Source organism: Salmo salar, chromosome 13, assembly GCF_965601325.2.
Source record: "Salmo salar chromosome 13, fSalSal1, whole genome shotgun sequence".
Taxonomy (NCBI): domain Eukaryota; kingdom Metazoa; phylum Chordata; class Actinopteri; order Salmoniformes; family Salmonidae; genus Salmo; species Salmo salar.
Genome location: NC_138303.1, coordinates 86579913 through 86599960, shown reverse-complemented (window position 1 = coordinate 86599960; position 20048 = coordinate 86579913). Strand labels below are relative to the sequence as shown.

The window sequence follows — 20048 nt, the reverse complement described above, 5'->3', positions numbered from 1 at the left end:
GGATGAGCGATGACCGAGCCGCATAGGCAAGATGCAATAGATGGTATAAAATACAGTATATACATATGAGTTGAGTATGTAAGATATGTAAACATTATTAAAGTGACATTATTAAAGTGACCTTGTGCTGGGGACAATAAATGGCCACTCTAAACTGTGCAGTTTTGTCACACAATACAATACCATAGATGTCTCAAGTTTTGAGGGAGCGTGCAATTGACATGCTGACTGCAGGAAGGTCCACCAGAGCTGTTGCCAGAGAATTGAATGTTAATTTCTTTACCATAAGCCGCCTCCAAAGTAATTTTAGAGAATTTGGCAGTACGTCTAACCGGCCTCACAACCTCAGACCACATGTAAGCACGCCAGCCCAGGACCTCCACGTCCGGCTTTTTTCCCTGAGGGATCGTCTGAGACCAGCCACTCGGACAGCTGATGAAACTGTATTTGCACAATCGAAGAAATTATGCACAAACTGTCGGAAACCGTCTCAGGGAAGCTCATCTGCATGCTCGTCATCCTCACCAGAGTCTTGACCTGACTGCAGTTTGGCGTCATAACCGAATTCAGTGGGCAAATGCTCACCTTCGATGGCCACTGGCATGCTGGAGAAGTGTGCTGTTCACGAATGAATCCCGGTTTCAACTGTACGGGGTAGATGGCAGACAGCTTGTATGGCGTTGTGTGGGCGAGCGGTTTGCTGATGTCAAGTTTGTGAACAGAGTGTCCCATGGTGGTGGTGGGGCTATTGTTTAGGCAGGCATAAGCTACGGACAACCAGCACAATTGTATTTTATCGATGGCAATTTCAATGCCGAGATCCTGAGGGCCATTGTCATGCCATTCATCTGCCGCCATCCCCTGATATTTCAGCATGATAATGCACGGCCACATATTGCAAGGATCTGTACACAATTCCCTCAAGCTAAAAATGTCCCAGTTCTTCCATGGCCTGCATAATCATCAGACATGTCAGCCATTGTGCACGTTTGGGATGCTCTGGCTCGATGTGTACAACAGCGTGTTCCAGTTCCCGCCAATATCCAGCAACTTCACACAGCCATTGAAGAGCGTGACAACATTCCACAGGCCACAATCAAATCTATGCGAAGGAGATGTTGCGCTGCATGAGACAAAAGGTCGTCACACCAGATATTGACTGGTTTTCTGATCCGCTGTCCTTTTTTTTTTAAAAGGTATGTGACCGACAGATGCATATTTGTATTCCCAGTCATGTGAAATTCATAGCCTAATGAATTTATATAAATTGACTGATTTCCTTACATGAACTGTAACTCAGATTTTTGAAATTGTTGCGTTTATATTTTTGTTCAGTGCACTTAGCATGTTAGCTAACCCTTCCATTAACCGTAACCTGAACCCTTTAACCGTTTTTTTTTTTGTTACCCCAATATTTTGCACACAGCAGAAGTTATTAATTGATTTGTGGTAGATGCAAGTGTTTCGGGGTTCAATCCTTTTTGCTTTGAAGCTCTGTCTCGCATCATTTACACATACAGTACCAGTCTAAAGTTTGGACACACATAGTCATTCCTGCGTTTTTCTTTATTTTTTTTACTATTTTCTACATTGTAGAATAATAGTGAAGACATTAAAACTATGAAATAACACATGGAATCATGAAGTAAAAAGTATAAAACAAATCAAAATATATTTTATATTTGAGATTCTTCAAAGTAGTCACCCTTTGCCTTGATGACAGCTTTGCACATTGGGGAGACCCTGTTTTGTACACTTGCAAAATACTCCATAATGGGTGTCTGTGTTCATCATGGAAATAAATAGTGCATCAATTGGGATAAATATTATTTTTCCATTTTTATTCATCATTCTTAAAATCCAACAACATTAAACACATATCATAACAAGACGCAGTTAGCCAAAATGTAACAAGAAACAGGCAAGGCATCACAGGAAATTAAAATAAAAAAGGTTGAGTGGGATGGGTAAAACAAAATCCCTGCTTTCAAAAAAAAGGGCAAAACCACAAGTGTCAAAGTATTAGTAGTAGTAATAATAATACATTTAAATTATATCTTTTACCGATTTAAGTGCTGAGAAATTTGTATAGTGCTCATGAACATTATTTTATCACAGTTGGGAGTAATTGGCAGAAGATGGTGTCCATGAGGCTCCAGGAAACTCCTCCATGACTGCTGGATGGATCCAGGACAAAACTGGCACTTGTCTATGTAGTTTATTGTTTATTTGGGTCCCATTAGCTGTTACAATAAAAAAAAAGTAAAACACGAACACAAACAAATGTTTTTTGGTTTGCCTGTACCAGTTAGCATCCCATTTTGACATAAAAAAAGTGTTACTCGTGTCAGAACAGACCTTATACAATAACTACCAATATTGGTGGCAGCAATTGTTACAAAACCTTATTATTGTATGATGTCCATTATTTATGTTTATTTAAAATTATATATACACATACACTGAGTGTACAAAACATTAGGAACACTGGCTCTTTCCATGACAGACTGATCAGATGAATGCAATGATCCCTTATTGAGGTCACCTGTTAAATCCACTTAAACAGTGTAGATGAAGGGGAGGAGAGGTTAAATAAGTATTTTTAAGCGTTGTGACATGGGTTGTGAATGTGTACCATTCAGAGGGTGAATGGGCAAGACAAAATATTTAAGTGCCTTTGAAAGGGGTATGGTAGTAGGTGCCAGGCACACCGGTTTGAGTGTGTCAATAACTGCAACGCTGCTGGGTTTTTCCACGCTGAACAGTTTCCTGTGTGTATCAAGAATGGTCCACCACCCAAATGACATCCAGCCGACTTGACAACTGTGGGAAGCATTGGAGTCCACCCTCTCACATCTGAGGCTCTGCACACTCTTGGACTGTATCCTACATGGTAGGCCGCTCCTACCAGGTGATGTAGAGAGGATCTGTGTCTGCAGTACGTACTCTCACAACTGGTGTACCCCAGGGCTCGGTTCTAAGCCCTCTCCTCTTCTCGCTATACACCAAGTCACTCGGCTCTGCCATATCCTCACATGGTCTCTATCATTGCTATGTAGATGACGCTCACCTACTTTTCTCCTCCCCCCCTTCTGACACCCAGGTGGCGACACGCATCTCTGCGTGCCTGGCAGATATCTCAACTTTGATGTCGGCCCACCACCTAAAGCTCAACCTCGACAAGACGGAGCTGATCTTCCTCCCAGGGAAGGCCTGCCCGCTCAAAGACCTCTTCATCACGGTTTACAACTCCAGTGTCTCCCTCCCAGAGTGCAAAGAACCTTGGTGTGACCCTGGACAACACCCTGTCGTTCTCGGCAAATATCAAAGCAGTGACTCGCTCCTGCAGGTTCATGCTCTACATCATCCGTAGAGTACAACCCTACCTTACACAGAAAGCGGCAGAGGCCCTAATCCAGGCACTTGTCATCTCCCGTCTGAACTACTGCAACTCGTTGTTGGCTCGGCTCCCCGCTTGTGCCATCAAACCCCTGAAAATTATCCAGAATGCAGCAGCCCACCTGTTGTTCAACTTTCCCAAGTTCTTTCATTTCATCCCGCTCTTCCGCACACTACACTGACTTCCAGTCGAAGTTCGCATCCACTACAAGACCATGGTGCTTACCTACGGAATAGCAAGCGGAACTGCCCCGCCCTACCTTCAGGCTTTGCTCAAACCCTACACCTCACCCCGAGCACTCCATTCTGCCACCTCTGGTCTCTTGGCTTTCCCATCCCTATGAGAGGGCAGCTCCCGCTCAGCCCAGGCCAAGCCAAGCTCTTCTCTGTCCTGGCACGCCCCTGAACCTAGGACAGCAGAGTCCCTGCCCATCTTCCGAAAACATCTGAAACCATACCTCTTCAAAGAGTATGTTAAATCATCCCACAGCACCCGCTCGCACCCCTTCCTCACCTGCTCGCAACCCTCCTCCTCACCCCGACCCCCACAAAAAAGAAAAGACAAAAATAATGCCTTTTGTGAACTAACACTCACACTTTACTTTTTTCCCCTTCCCCTTATTAGCCGACTTTGCTGATTACTATTTTACTGAGGAAAAATGTACTTACTATGATGTGATTGTCCCACCTAGCTATCTCAAGATGTCCCACCTAGCTATCTCAAGATGAATGCACTAACAGTAAACCACTCTAAATTACACAAATGTAAAAATGTCAAATGAGTCAACATGGGCCAGCATCCATATGAAATGCTGGACACTTTGAAGTCTATGCCCCGACAAATTGAGGCTGTTCTGAGAGCAAAAGGGGGTGTAACTCAATATTAGGACAGTGTTCCTAATGTTTTGTACACTTAGTGTATATTTTTAGGGGAGGGTTCCATTTTATTGGGCTGAGAAGAGACAGTGGGAAAGATAGACAGATAGTGAGTCACAAGGGAAGTGAGCCGGATTCGAACCCTCGCCGACACCGGCAAGCATGTGTGCTTATAGGCGGAAGCACTAACCGTTAGTCCACAAATAATGTGATTTTAACATTTAACAGTGCAGATAAGCGATACGTGCTTATGTAGGTCTTCACAATGAGATTTTACAATGATTACTGGAGAAGCAGACTTAAAGGTAATAAACAATGTGTTTCTATCCGTGTAAAATTAGTCTTACCACAGGAAACCCTCCTTAAATTCAGTGAACTTGTGACGGACCATGAATGAGGCCAGAGCGTCTGCTACCTGGGGAAACAAGAGCAATGTCGGTTTAGTTCCCAGACATTGAGAATAGTATTTTGTGTGCAATATTATTTACATATTGGCCTGAAACTACTATCGCAACAAAATGGGAAACAACGACACATTTAACAAGCAGTTGTTCAGCCTCATACCCAGAAGTTTAAAACACACTCACTTTTTCAGGGGCGTCCTCATGGACAGCATGGCCACACTGAGGGAGCACCTGCATCTGGAACTTCCCTGACCACAAATGGAACACGAATCTTTATGTGCAACATGCTTCCATTGGATTTAGAAGATGTTACAGTAAAACCACAGGGAGTGGGGGACGATGTACAGTGGATTGTCACAGTCACCATCAGAACCACAATTGTCAACAACAACCAACCTAACAAACATTAATCTGAGGCCGTCCTCACCTTGCATCTGTCCAATTGTGAGATCTTTGTCAAGCCTGTCCACACCTGTAAAGGGAAAAATGTTATACACAACAATGTGTGCTGTAGTCCAATGTCAAAGACAGATGTATTTGAATTATATTGAAAACACACAAGTGTAAAAATCATGTGGATTAAAATGTACTGAATCGAGGGACTCACCAGCGAGCAGGAGCAGTTTTGGCACAGGACAGGAAAGGAAGAGGGCAGACAGGCCACTGAACCAGCCCTCCCAGTACTTCTCTGTCTTTGACAGATCAATCTGCCAGGTATAAAGGGTCTCCTTCTTCACCTGAAGAAAGCCAAGAGACAGTTAAATTTACACTTCATGTACACATTACAACAGACTGTGTAAAGGTGGGAAATGACATACACACTTCCCCAAGATGACATACGCACCCAGATGTATACACCAACTACTAATGCCTAAGAAGACCCACGCATACAAACACACCCGAATACATAGGTATAAAATATATTGTAAAAAATAAACATTACATTTTCCCCGCAATCATCCCATCCCTAACCTCTTGGTCATCCTCCTTCTTTCTTTTGTGGTTGGATTCTCCTTCTTCTTCTTCCTCCTCCTCTTCCTCCTCAATGATGCCGTCACTGATGCTCTTGGAGACGCCTGGACTGTTGAGGGGTTCCTCACATCTACGGAGGAGGTCAAAACTTGTGTTTAGTTACAGGTCCTGAAAAGTCACATCTTGAAGTTGATTCATTTAAAAAGGTATTTGCCCTCTGAGCCCATTTTTCTCAGGTCCAGACGTACTTTTTCACCTGGCCTCCCATGGACACCCGGGCTGACTCAACGTTTCGGATCTGTCCACTCTTCACACTGATGGGGGAGGGACAAGATCAGAGAACACATGACTTGGAATATGCTCTATTAGTAAAGCATTTGCTGAGTATTTTTACACTTGTGTGTATGGACAGCATCTCACCTCCACTCAATGGCATTCTCCACAGACTTAAAGGTCTTTGGTCGACTCCTGAGGAAATTCTGCATACTGTTTAATGCATCCATTGCTGTGCCTGAATAAACACAATAGCGGAAATTTTATGAAATAATCACTCAATCAATGAATTAATGACACAGTGTGTAACATTATAGTTTAAAACAATTAATACATCAATTAATCTTCTGTCAGCTCCTCAACTGCTGCTTGTTTGATCATCAAATGACAAGTCCCGATCATGAGACAAACAAACACAAATACCATAATCACCTTCCACGACATCAATCACACACAGGCCAAGTAAAGACGGCACGTGGTTTGCTGCAGCGGTATGAACTGCTATAGCTCCACCCATGCTGTGTCCAATCATCATGATCGGAGGTGGGTTTTCTCCATAGAGAGCTTCTACCACTTTGCCAATGTCCCTGGTGGAAAGATGAGACAAAACCAGCATAAATCAACTGCTAGAACAATCTCACCCATCCAAACCAGCCTAATCCAGCTCCTCAAACAATCACACCCAACAGAAGATAGACAATATAGAAAGAGATGTCAGTTTCTTCCACTGGCACTTTGTTAATGTAAACAATACTATTCTGGGGGTTGCAGCAAGCCTGTTTTCTCTCCTTGCATCAAACAGCAGATCAGTGTCTCAATGGGAGACAGCAGCAGCCGATAGCTCATCTGACTCAGTTCTCCTCGCTCTCCAACAGGTTCTCTCCACCACTGCCTCAGGTCCTGTCCGGTTCCCTCCCATCTCAACAACACAATACCTTCCCCATCACACACCCTGTTTAACACTCATCTCTGAATGATGACAGAGAAAACATTCCTGACAACTTACTTGGCCATTGTTTCCGCTGAGAGATCGTCAGAATTCTTTACTTTGGTGTCACCTTTTTTGGAAAGAAAATAGTTTAAAAAATAAATAATAATACTATTGAGACCATGAATATGAGGTAACCAGAAGGAACGTGTGTTATCATGAGGGAGAGTTAGCCACTCACCATGGGCCCTGAGGTCCATAGCCACCACCCGGCAGTTAATTCTGTTGTATATCACCGCCTGCAAACACAAGCCCACTCTGTGTTAACTTAACTCTGGCCAGAATTCAGTGTCAGTCTGTGTTATTATAAGGCATGCTCACAAACATACGGCTCCATCTTGTGTGAATCCTGGTTTAGGAAGGGCACCAAAAATTCTTACATTTCCATCCCCAACTACAACATTTTCTGCCAAGAAAGAACTGCCAAACAGGGTGGAGTTGCAATCTACTGCAGAGTTCTGTCATGCTATCCAGGTCTGTGCCCAAACAGTTCGAGCTTCTACTTTTAAAAATCCACCTTTCCAGAAATAAGTCTCTCACCGTTGCCGCTTGGTATAGACCCCCCTCAGCCCCCAGCTGTGCCCTGGACACCATATGTGAATGAATTGCCCCCCATTTATCTTCAGCGTTTGTACTGTTAGGTGACCTAAACTGGGATATGATTAACACCCCGGCCATCCTACAATCTAAGATAGATGCCCTCAATCTCACACAAATGATGAAGGAACCTACCAGGTACAACCCCAAATCCGTAAACATGGGCACCCTCATAGATATCATCCTGACCAACCTGCCCTCTAAATATACCTCTGCTGTCTTCAACCAGGATCTCAGCGATCACTATTTCATTGCCTGCGTCTGTAATGAGTCCGCGGTCAAACGACCACCTCTCATCACTGTCAAACGCTCCCTAAAACACTTCAGCGAGCAGGCCTTTCTAATCGACCTGGCCCGGGTATCCTAGAAGGATATTGACCTCATTCCGTCAGTAGAGGATGCCTGGAAATTCTTTAAAAGTGCTTTTCTCACCATCTTAAATTAGCATGCCCCATTCAAAAAATCTAGAACCAGGAACAGATAGAGCAACTAAGAACAGATATAGCCCTTGGTTCACTCCAGACCAGACTGCCCTTGACCAGCACAAAAACATCCTGTGGCGTACGGCATTATCATCAAATAGCCCCCGCGATATGCAACTTTTAGGAACCAATATACACAGGCAGTTAGGAAAGCAAAGGCTAGCTTTTTCAAACAGAAATTTGCATCCTGTAGCACAAACTCCAAAAAGTTCTGGGACACTGTAAAGTCCATGGAGAATAAAAGCACCTCCTGCCAACTGCCCACTGCACTGAGGCTAGGAAACATTGTCACCACCGATAAACCTACGATAATCAAGAATTTCAATAAGCATTTTTCTACAGCTGGCCATGCTTTCCATCTGGCTACCCCTACCCTGGACAACAGCTCTGCACCGCCCACAGCAACTTGCCCAAGCCTCCCCATTTCTCCTTCACCCAACTCCAGACAGCTGATGTTCTGAACGAGCTGCAAAATCTGGAAAACTATAAATCAGCAGGGCTAGACAATCTGGACCTTCTCTTTCTAAAATTATCAGCCGAAATTGTTGCAACCCCTATTACTAGCCTGTTCAACCTCTCATATCGTCTGAGATGCCCAAAGACTGGAAAGCTGCCGCAGTCATCCCCCTCTTCAAAAGGGGGAGACACTCTAGACCCAAACTGTTACAGAACTATATCTATCCTACCCTGCCTTTCTAAAAGTCATCAAAAGCCAAGTTAACAAACAGATCACCGACCATTTCGAATCCCACCGTACCTTCTCTGCTATGCAATCTGGTTTCCGAGCTGGTCATGGGTGCACCTCAGCCACGCGCAAGGTCCCAACAATATCATAACCTCCATCGATAAAAGACAGTACTGTGCAGCCGTATTCATCGACCTGGCCAAGGCTTTCGACTCTGTCAATCAGAACAACCTTGGTTTCTCAAATGACTGCCTCGCCTGGTTCACTAACTACTTCGCAGACAGAGTTCAGTGTGTCAAATCAGAGGGCCTGTTGTCCGGACCTCTGGCAGTCTCTATGGGGGTGCCAAAAGGTTCAATTATCGGGCCAACTCTTTTCTCTGTATACATCAATGATGTCGCTCTTGCTGCTGGTGATTCTCTGATCCACCTCTATGCAGACGACACCATTCTGGCCTCCATATACTTCTGGCCCTTCTTTGGACACAGTGTTAACTAACCTCCAGACGAGCTTCAATGTCATACAACACTCCTTCCGTGGCCTCCAACTGCTCTTAAATGCATGCTCTTCAACCGATCGCTGGCCGCACCCATCTAACATCACTACTCTGGACGGTTCTGACTTAGAATATGTGGACAACTACAAATACCTAGGTGTCTGGTTAGACTGTAAACTCTCCTTCCAGACTCACATTAAGCATCTCCAATCCAAAATTAAATCTAGAATCGGCTTCCTATTTCGCAACAAAGCCTCCTTCACTCATGCTGCCAAACATACCCTTGTAAAACTGACTATCCTACCGATCCTTGACTTCGGCGATGTCATTTACAAAATAGCTTCCAACACTCTACTCAGCAAATTGGATGTAGTCTATCACAGTGCCATCCATTTTGTCACCAAAGCCCCATATACTACCCACCACTGCGACCTGCATGCTCTCATTGACTGGCCGTCGCTTCATATTCGTCGCCAAACCCACTGGCTCCAGGTCATCTATAAGTCTTTGCTAGGTAAAGCCCCGCCTTAACTCAGCTCACTGGTCACCACAGCAGCACCCACCCATAGCACGCACTCCAGCAGGTATATTTCACTGGTCATCCCCAAAGCCAACTCCTCCTTTGGCCGCCTTTCCTTCAGTTCTCTGCTGCCAATGACTGGAACGAATTGCAAAAATCATTGAAGCTGGAGTCTTATATCTCCCTCACTAACTTTAAGCATCAGCTGTTAGAGCAGCTTACCGATCATTGCAACTGTACACAGCCCATCTGTAAATAGCCCACCCAACTACCTCATCCCCATATTTTTTTTGCTTCTTTACACCCCATGATCTCTACTTGCACATTCATCTTCTGCAAATCTATCACTCCAGTGCTAAATTGTAATTATTTCACCAGTATGGCCTGTTTATTGCCTTACCACCCTAATCTTACTACATTTGCACACTGTATATAGATTTTTCTATTGTGTTATTGACTGTACGTTTGTTTATCCCATGTGTGTTGTTTGTGTCGCACTGCTTTGCTTTATCTTGGCCAGTTGTAAATGATAACTTGTTCTCAACTGGCCTACCTGGTCAAATAAAGGGGAAATTATTATAAAAAAATTAAATAATCTTCAACAGTCACTCAATACAACCTTACAGTGCCCTTTCAGAAAGTATTCACACTCCTTAACTTTTTCCATATTTTGTTGTGTCAAAGTGGAATTATGTTTTTGGAAATTTTTACAAATTAATTAAACATGAAAAGCTTTAATGTCTTAAGAGTCAATAAGTAATCAACCCCTTTGTTATGGCAAGTCTAATTAAGTTCAGAAGTAAACATTTGCTTAAAGCTGCAATAATGTAACCTTTTGGGAGACACGACCTAAAATCACATAGAAATGTGTGGTATAGATCTGCTATTCTCATTGAAAGCAAGTCTAAGAAGCGGTAGATATGTTCTATGTTCATTTCTATTTCTTCCAGTTCTTAAGTTTTGTTTTTGCGTCTTTTACTTTCCATTTTGTACACCAGCTTCAAAGTGCTGAAAACACAATATTTCTGGTAATGTAAAACATATTTCACAGTGGTTTAGATGGTACAATGATTCTCTACACTAGGGATCACAAACTAGATTCAGCCGCGGGACAATTTTCTCCTGAACGGATGGTCGGAAGATAATTAGTAATCATTTGTAGACTGCAAATTAACCGCAAAAAGTCCAAACATATATAATGTTTGACTAAAACATAATAATTTCAGACCTTGCTTACATTTGTATACGATGTGTGAGAATACTTGGGAATAGATTTCTTAAATTAAAATCCCTTGGAGCTGATTTCCTGGTGTTTTTACAGTCTTTTATATCCAACAATGAAAATGCAAAAAAATAAATAAAATTATAATTTTTTGGCTCAGGAAACTTGGAGGGCCAAATAAAATAAACCGCGGACCAAATTCGGCCCGTGGGCTGCCAGTTGGGGAACCCTGCTCTACACTATATTTGCTTGTTTTGTCACAAACTGAAATTAAGCAAACTATTAAAATTTTTGCAACAAGGAAAAGGTGGAGCGATTTCTGCATAGTGAATTGTAACTTGTAACAAAAATGTCTAAAATGTTTTTTTTTCTTCACTTTTTCATTATGGGGTAGTGTGCGTAGATGTGTGAGAAAATCAATTTAATCCATTTTGAATTCAGGCTGTAACAACTAGGGCTGTTGCGGTGACCATATTACCACCAGTCATGAGTCATGACTGCAGTAAAATTCCAAGTGACCATTGAGTCACGGTAATCTCCTTTTATGCACTCTGGACATGCATTGGTAGTACCCAACTCGCTAATGGCCTAGTAGTCAGGGCTCTGTTGTCCCTCTAACCACTCTGACATCAATGCAAATGGATTCGAAATCACAATCAAAACAGTATCACGCTTTAAAAAAAACTCACCTAACTGATTGATTTGAAGAAAATATGGACGTTGTGCATGTTGTTTCTAAGAATAACAACAAAATGGATAGCACTTTCTAAGGTGAGGATTATTCAAACCACACATATGCATAGGCCTATATATGAGCCCAAGCCCCCCAAAAATATCCTGAATTAAAATAATGATTCTGCTGTTATAGAATATAGCCTACCGCATACTATGCAGGGCAGAAAAATATAAAAATAGAGAAAAAAGATTTCAAATGTCTTTGGTACATAATTGGTCTAGCCTTACCCCAAAAAAGTTTTATTCTAGTAACCACCTTTGAGTGGACTGTATTATTATGCATAGTGGATGGACTGGTTTCCTTATGCTACGCTCCAAACTTTCTATCCATGAGTTTGGGAGCGAACATATAGGCCTAGGTGATGCTGTTGGTTCATTGATTGTGCAGGGCGGCTTACAGAGTTAGCCTATAATTAGTGAATTTGTATTTGATTTTGAATAGCCTAGTAATAGGGCATTTTTATATTTTCATAATTAATAGGCTGACATTACCTTTAGCTACAGAATCTCACCACCGTGCATTTCCATCTCCTCCTCTCTCCTTAATTCCTTTCTCGGGCGTGCAGAGAGATGGGCTGTCAACAGTTTAATGAAATATGTTTTGTTGTGAAAACATGTTACTATCAATGTTCCCGAAAAGATTTCCCTTGGTTTCCCAAATTAAGCACTGGGTAGCTGCAGGAACAGGGTTGGAGATCCCATGGCATACAGAGTTTGGGCGGAATATCACCTGTTGCGAAGCAAGAGGCTGTATGCTCCTTAAACAGTGGTTGATGCATGGAGTGAAATATCCGGAGTAGCCTACCCAGCATAGGATTGAAAAACGAACCAGCCGGAAAAGCGGCCTCCATTCGCTATTGGAGTGCATAATGATGACACATCTTTATCCCACTGCCCATTTGATAATGGGCCATTCTAAATCTAGTTAAATAGATTTATTAGACTATCTTAAAATGTATTTATTTGTCTTGTTTTTTTTTGAAGGCGCATATCAGTGGCTTGTATGCCTGGAGATGCTAAACATCTTTATGTTAATTAACGGTCAGACTGGAAGTCTTTTGCATGACAATAACCAGCTGACAAAATGTAATGACCACCACAGCTCTAAACTCAACAAAATGTGGAATAAGTCAATGGGTATGAATACTTTCTGAAGGCTCTGTAAATGCAGGACATGTTGTGATGGTAGTGTGTGTACATAGAGTGTGGTACCTGGTATTTGATAGTATTACTCACAGTGAACACAGCCCAGGAGAGAGCAGAGTGGCCTCCTCCATGGAGCAGGAGCAGCACAGGACCATGCTGGCCGCTGCAGTAGATTCTGAACGTGTGCAGAGAAGTCAAGGAATATAGAGTATAGACACATTCACAATGGAGATATGCTTATGATGCACTGGATCAGGAGTTCAATATTACACTGTATAAAATGAATTCTCTTCAGTAAGTGTTTCAAAAATATGATACATCATTCATGGTTCAATTCCATGTGTAGATGAACATTAGCACACTTATGGGAGCCACAGTAAAGGATATATCTTTGGCGTTATCGTTTTCCACTTCTACATCTTCCATCGCTTCAAAGTATTCACTCCAGGACAGAGGGGAGAAGTCTCTCTTCCGTCCAGGTCTGTGTGTTAGCCAGGTTGAGTAGCAAACAGAAAGAGGATTTTAAACAGTGGGTAAATCCATTTGAATTCAATCACTTTTTGACAGCACCCCTTTTAATTTGAACAAAACCTACCATACATATTTGCCCAGTGTAGAAGTGCTCAGAAAGTGACATTTTAGACCTGAATGCCAAAACATTCAAGAGATAAAAGTGCTCAAAGTTTACCTATTTTGCATACCCCACCATACCATGATACATCCATGTCTTCACCACTGGAAAGGATAAATGGTTGAGATTGATATAATTTAAATATTTGATCATTTCTTGAAAAAGTTTTATTAAAAAACAGTTTGTCATTTTTTTTTACCTTAAATGTCAATTATCTAAAAATGCGTGAATTCTTAATTTTTTTAATATTCACATATGTTGTAGCTTAAACCCTATTTTACGTCATCTGAGGTTTTTATGTTGTGCCCGCCATTGTTTGAGACAAGATGCTCTTGAATACCGGGTGGGTGTCATGTTTTGGCTAATAAATGTACTAAAATGGGAATACAATTTATATGTAAACTTTCAAATGGGACCACAAAGACGATTAGAAGTCCACAAATCAGAGAACTTTAACTTGAATGGGAATAGATGAAATTGAACTGTCAATTCTTTATAGGAAACCTATTGAAATCATAGAAATATAGATAATAAAATAGACATGACCATTTAAGTTGACATTTGACGGTGGTCATCTTTGTGGTAGTAATTAGAAGTAAAAATGTTAATTCAATTTACATTTCAATGGTGTACCAGCTAAATTGCTGTGGTATGGAAGAATAGGTCGATTATATTTCTATGATTGAAATGACACCCACCCTGTATTCAATAGCATATGTCTCAAAAGAAGTCTGGAACATCACAAAAACCTCAGATGATGTAAAGTAGGGTTTAAGCTACAAAATATGCAAATATGAAAAATAAATAAAAATAGTTTAAGCATTTTTTGATAATTTACACTAGAGGTTTAAAAATGTAATGTTTATATATTAAAAAACAAATTATGAAATATTTTTTAAGCCTTGTTTGCAAGCTTTTAAATTATATCAAACTCCACCGTTTATATTTTCCAGTGATGAAGACATGGATGGTGGGGGTATGCAAAATGGGTCAACTTTCCAACCACTTCATTCATGGGCAAACGTGTATTTTTTGTACTTTATTATTGACTGTATGTGTTGTTTATTCCATGTGTAACTCTGTGTTGTTGTATGTGTCGAATTGCTATGCTTTATGTTGGCCAGGTCGCAGTTGCAAATAAGAACTTGTTCTCAACTAGCCTACCTGGTTAAATAAAGGTGAAATAAAAAATAAATAAAAAGTATGGAAAGTTATGTATAAATCAAAATGGATGCAGACAAAAAGGGATTTAATTAAAATGGATTTACCCCAGTGTAGTCCTACATTAACCCTTAGTTCAAGCTGTATATGTCATGTTATCTCATATACACTCAGGGGCATGCCATCAAATGTATGGTTAATTAATCAGTGGATGTTGTATACCAATAATTATGAAACCATTCAAATAACATGAAGCAGAAAGACCTTAGTGATCAAATAGTGATGACCTGTGAGAGAGACTTCTTAACTATAAAGTAAGAAATTGAGTCATGACCAGTGATTTATATAATAAACCATTGGTCGTGACACAGGAGGGACTATGACAGCAGCTCTGATGAAAGAGAAGGAAGGGGGGAGGGATACCCACACAACAAAGAGGGAGGCATCATTTTAGCTATACCGGTTCATAAATTGAACCATCAACGACCCATATGAAACACTAATATTGAAGAATATGGAGGCAGCATAATCCATAAAAGATTCGTAGCTATCAAGCTAATTTATTTCATAACACGGTAGCTTGTTGACTGGGACATAACTGATGATGCTCCTAATGTACTGACCTGTCAAAACCAAATTAGGTCAAAACCAGCTGGCTTTCGCACTTGAATGGAACAATTAAACAACACGTGAATAGGAGCATTGTTCACAAGATAATAGGATTGAAAAGCTGTATTAGTTTCAGTACCTAATGTCAGCTGTCAGATATATTTAACCGTTATCTAGTTAGCTTGCTTGCTAGCTAGCTAGCAATGTTTTGAACTTAGCTAACTAGCTTTAACACAAAAGTTAAACAGAGGAAAAGACTGTTGTTGGCTCAGGTTAGTTATGAATTCACAAGTTGTAGGGCTTAGCAACAAGAGCCAGACAACTATCTGATTATAGCCTCGCCAACCATCTCAAAACTAGCTTTGAACTCACCCCATTCTCATTTTAGACCGCGACTGCAAGCCTCCTGACACGGGAGGTCTGGAAGCTAACACATTCAAATGCAACTGTTTCTCCATGCTGTCGAACGCGGGGCCAAGGCCGTTCAGTCAAATACCAAATCTTCCCCCTCCTTCGAACCATACGATTTTCTTCCAGCACCGGTCAGCTATTAGCAACTACAAATTGACAACCGCAAAATGTGTTTATCCTCCCACAACATTACCCGTTTGCCAATTGCCACATTGCACTCTGGGATATGTTTGCATACTGCTCACTATTCTCAACTAAACCATCAAGATATATTCACAGAAAAACTATATTTCCCAGAAAACATGGTGTAAATGTAGAACCTTAATCTTGGTAAAAAAAAGAAAGAAAATGACGTAATCAAATAAAATAACATTTTATTGGTGCATACACATATTTAGAAGATTTTATTGTGGGTGTAACGAAATGCTTGTGTTCCTAGCTCCAACAGTGCACTAATATCTAATTATTCAAAACAATACAATGAGCAATGTCGGAGTCCGGGAATATAAATATATATATATATATTCTACAGATATATATTTATATATATATATATATATTTATTTATTTATATATGTATATTCCACAGATATATATTTATATTCCGGACTCTGACATTGCTCGTCCTAATATTTATATTTTTCTTAATTCTGTTCTTTTACTTTTAGATGTGTGTGTATTGTTGTGAAAATATATAATATAATAATAATATAATATGTAGGATAGAATAGTATATAGCAATAGTTGAATAGGATGACATTGACTAGAATACAGTATATACATATGAAATTAGTAAAACAGTATGTAAACATTATTAAACTAACCAGTGATTCCATGTCTATGTACACAGAGCAGTAGCCTCTAAGGTGCAAGGTTGAGTAACCAGGGGGTAGCCTGCTAGTGACAGTGACTAAGTTCAGGGCAGGGTACTGGGTGAAGGCCGGCTAGTGATGGCAGTCTGATGGCCTTGAGATAGAAGCTGTTTTTCAGTCTCTTGGTCCCAGCTTTGATGCACCTGTGCTGTCCTCGCTTTGGATGATAGCGGGGTGAACAAGCCGTGACTCGGGTGGTTTATGTCCTTGATGATCTTTTTGGCCTTCCTGTGACATCTGTTGCTGTAGGTGTCCTGGAGGGCATGCAGTGTGCCCCCGGTGATGCGTTGGGCAGACTGCACCACACTCTGGAGAGCCCTGCGGTTGCAAGCGGTGCAGTTGCCATACCAGGTGGTGATACAACCCAATAGGATGCTCTCAATGGTGCATCTGTAAAAGTTTGAAAGGGTCTTGGGGCAAAGCTGAATTTCTTTAGCCTCGAGGTTGAAAAGACGCTGTTTTGCCTTCCTCGCTGCACTGTCTGTGTGGGTGGACAATTTCAGATTGTCAGTGATGTGTATGCCAAGGAACTTGAAGCTTTTCACCTTCTCCACTGCGGCCTCGTCGATGTGGATAGAGGCATGCTCCCTCTGCTGTCTCCTGAAGTCCACGATCATTTCCTTAATCTTTGTTGACATTGAGGGAGAGCTTATTTTCCTGGCACCACTCTGCCAGGGCCCTCACCTCCTCATTGTAGGCTGCCTTGTCATTGTTGGAAATCCGGCCTACTACTGTTGTGTCGTCTGCAAACTTGATGATTGAGCTGAAGGCATGCATGGCCACGCAGGGAGTACAGGAGGGGGCTGAGCACACACCCTTGTGGGTCCCCTGTGTTGAGGATCAGCTTAGTGGAGGTGTTGTTTCCTACATTCACCACCCGGGGGCGGCCCGTCAGGAAGTCCAGGACACAGTTGCACAGGGTGGGGTTCAGTCCTAGGGCCCGAGCTTAATGATGAGCTTGGAGGGTACTATGATGTTGAAGGCTGAGCTGTAGTCAATGAATAACATTCTTACATAAGTATTCCTCTTGTCCAGATGGGATAGGGTAGTGTGCAGTGCAATGGTGATTGCATCGGCAGCCTTGCGTGGGTTAACAAGCTTAAATGTCTTACGTCAGCCATGATGAATGAGAACCCACAGTCCTCGGGAGGGGCCCACGTCGGTGGCACTGTGTTTTCCTCAAAACGGGCGAAGAAGGTGTTTAGCTTGTCCGGGAGCAAGACGGTGTTGATTACAGAAAAATGTATTACAGAAAAATTATAATCATCATTATATTGCCAATGGCAATGGTTAATCGTAGTCATAACAAGAATAACAATCATAACTGGACCCTAATCATCATCATCGTCCCATTCCATTGGATTAAATGAAAGTTGATTTATTGGTTGAGTACACTGATTTTTAGATGTTATCGCAGGTGCATCGAAATACTTGTGTTTCTAGCTCCAACAGTGCAGTAATACCTAGCAATACAAAAAGTTTATATAATACCTCTATGGGTAGAAAGCATCAGTTCATTGTAAAGTGTGCAAGAAGCTGTGCAAGTGAGTAAGGTGAAGCATATTACAGAGGAGCACTACCATAGAGTAACCAGTGGAGGCCAGTGTGAAGCAGGACAGAGATGAACAGTTTCCTACTTTTTATACACAGCTTCTGACTCAAATCAATTTAGAAATAGCCTCAATACTGACATGTGTAAGGATTTGTGTATGTTCTTGTGTGTCCGTGGCAGCAGGGGTTGTTTCACCATGACATCATCATCGCTTCAATCCCCCCATCATTCCCTTCCCCCCTGACCAGGCTGGAGTTTGATACTGCTGAGATTCCCCTTTGAGGCGCAGAATGCCACGAGCACACATATTACAGTATGTAATCATGAAGAACGCAGGCAATAACCCTGGTTTCTGCTGTCATTGTGTTAACCTTCTACACTCTATCCTGATTCCTAAAAGTATGCAAACTGTCATTCATGCAAACAGAGTGGATGACCTGAGTGAATCCTACTACTAGAGAATATCCTTCACTGCAACAAAGCTCCACAAGAGGGCAATAAAGGAGATAACATCAGAGCACAACTACAGACCAATATAACCCTGTAGAGCAGGGGTCGACAACAGGCGTTTTTTGTGGGGGCCCCAAAAGATTCTAGTAAAAATACAATTTGAATTTTCGTTTTTGGTCATAAAAGACTGTAAAAATCACCATGAATTCTGCTAAAAATTTATATTTTCATTTAGGAAATATGTTCCCAAGTATTCCCACAAATAAAAAGAGAGACAATGTGATTGTGTCTTAATGTAATCAAGTGGTCGATTTGCAGTGTACAAATTACTATAATTATGTTCAGGCCACCCAACCATCCATGCGGACAAAAATCAGCCCACAGCAAAAACTAGTTGCCTACCCAAGCTGGAGAGCTCTCTCAGGAACCAACTGACAGAGTAATGACAAATGAGCATTCACGGTTCACCACTACACTGCACATACAGTACATATAACACCCGCTTCCATATAACATGGCAGACATACCATGTGTTGAAGTTTTTGCTCATTCACGTGATAGAGAGTGCAAAGTAAAGCTGTGGTTTGAATACTTCCTGGTACTGTTTACTTGACATAGGTGGTTAGAGAGTATTGTTGAGCACAGACAAACACATGCACGCCCTCTTGCTCGCTTCACACAAGAAGTCTTTCGTCTGTCAGGTGTGATTATCTGCAGTGTTTAAAGGGCCACTCTTAAAGGAGGAAGTTGTTTGAATAGGACATTCTGTTCTTTACATCTTGTCCCCTGTGGCTCAGTTGGTAGAGCATGGTGTTTGCAACGCCAGCATGGTGTGTGCAATGCCAGGGTTGTGGGTTTGATTCCCACGGGGGGGGGGGGGGGGGGCAGTACAAACATTTCATGCATTAACTACTGTAAGTCGCTCTGGATAAGAGCGTCTGCTAAATGACTAAAATGTAAATGTAAAATGTTGTCATAGTGTGTTATGCAGTTTTGATATAACTCAGCAGTGTCTGCTGTTTAGACTAGTAGTTAGACTAGTACTTACACACAAGAAAAGCTCTATCAAGCTTATAGAATCAGATTTTCACATGGAACAACCAAATTCCTAATGTGCCTCCGAGGAACCCATTTCACAGTATCACAGCATTCACTGTTACAACCTGGCTCAAGATTGTAACAAACAAGGGGAAGCCACACACTCAGTAAAGGAATAACAAAATGAATGTATTCTATAAGTAAAGTGAACACTCACAACAATAATCAGATGAGGCATGACGGTCAGTAAATTACGCATCAATTGCCAAGCCACAACAAAACAACCAACAGTATGCATAGAGAGAGGAATCTCCTGCTGAATGGGGAAGCAGTGGCTTTATGCCACAGCTGAGCTTACACAGGTGTGCCCCATCAGCACTGACAACCCTACTCCGCCCATCAATCTCCTGCAGGAAGTAAGCGCAGCAAAGCCCAGTAGACAGAGCAGGGAGGGGCCGTCACATCACTTTTTTGTCAATGTACCACATGCATACTGTATGTAGGGTATGTTGAGAATTTTTTTTATATT

General features: G+C 41.7%; 1 protein-coding gene across 1 annotated transcript; it reads right to left on the bottom strand.

The window, feature by feature from the left end:
- Positions 1 to 1820: 1820 nt before the first annotated feature.
- On the bottom strand, positions 1821 to 15812 carry LOC106567820 (protein phosphatase methylesterase 1). Its single transcript, XM_014137586.3, has 14 exons — positions 15569 to 15812; positions 13183 to 13276; positions 12886 to 12978; positions 7094 to 7151; positions 6931 to 6982; positions 6357 to 6511; positions 6072 to 6162; positions 5900 to 5965; positions 5652 to 5781; positions 5287 to 5416; positions 5107 to 5151; positions 4863 to 4927; positions 4623 to 4690; positions 1821 to 2243 (listed from the first exon to the last, which is right to left on the bottom strand). Exons 1-14 carry the CDS (start codon positions 15652 to 15654, stop codon positions 2240 to 2242), a joined length of 1137 nt encoding a protein of 378 aa, XP_013993061.1. The 5' UTR covers positions 15655 to 15812; the 3' UTR covers positions 1821 to 2239.
- Between the last annotated feature and the right edge of the window lie 4236 nt (positions 15813 to 20048).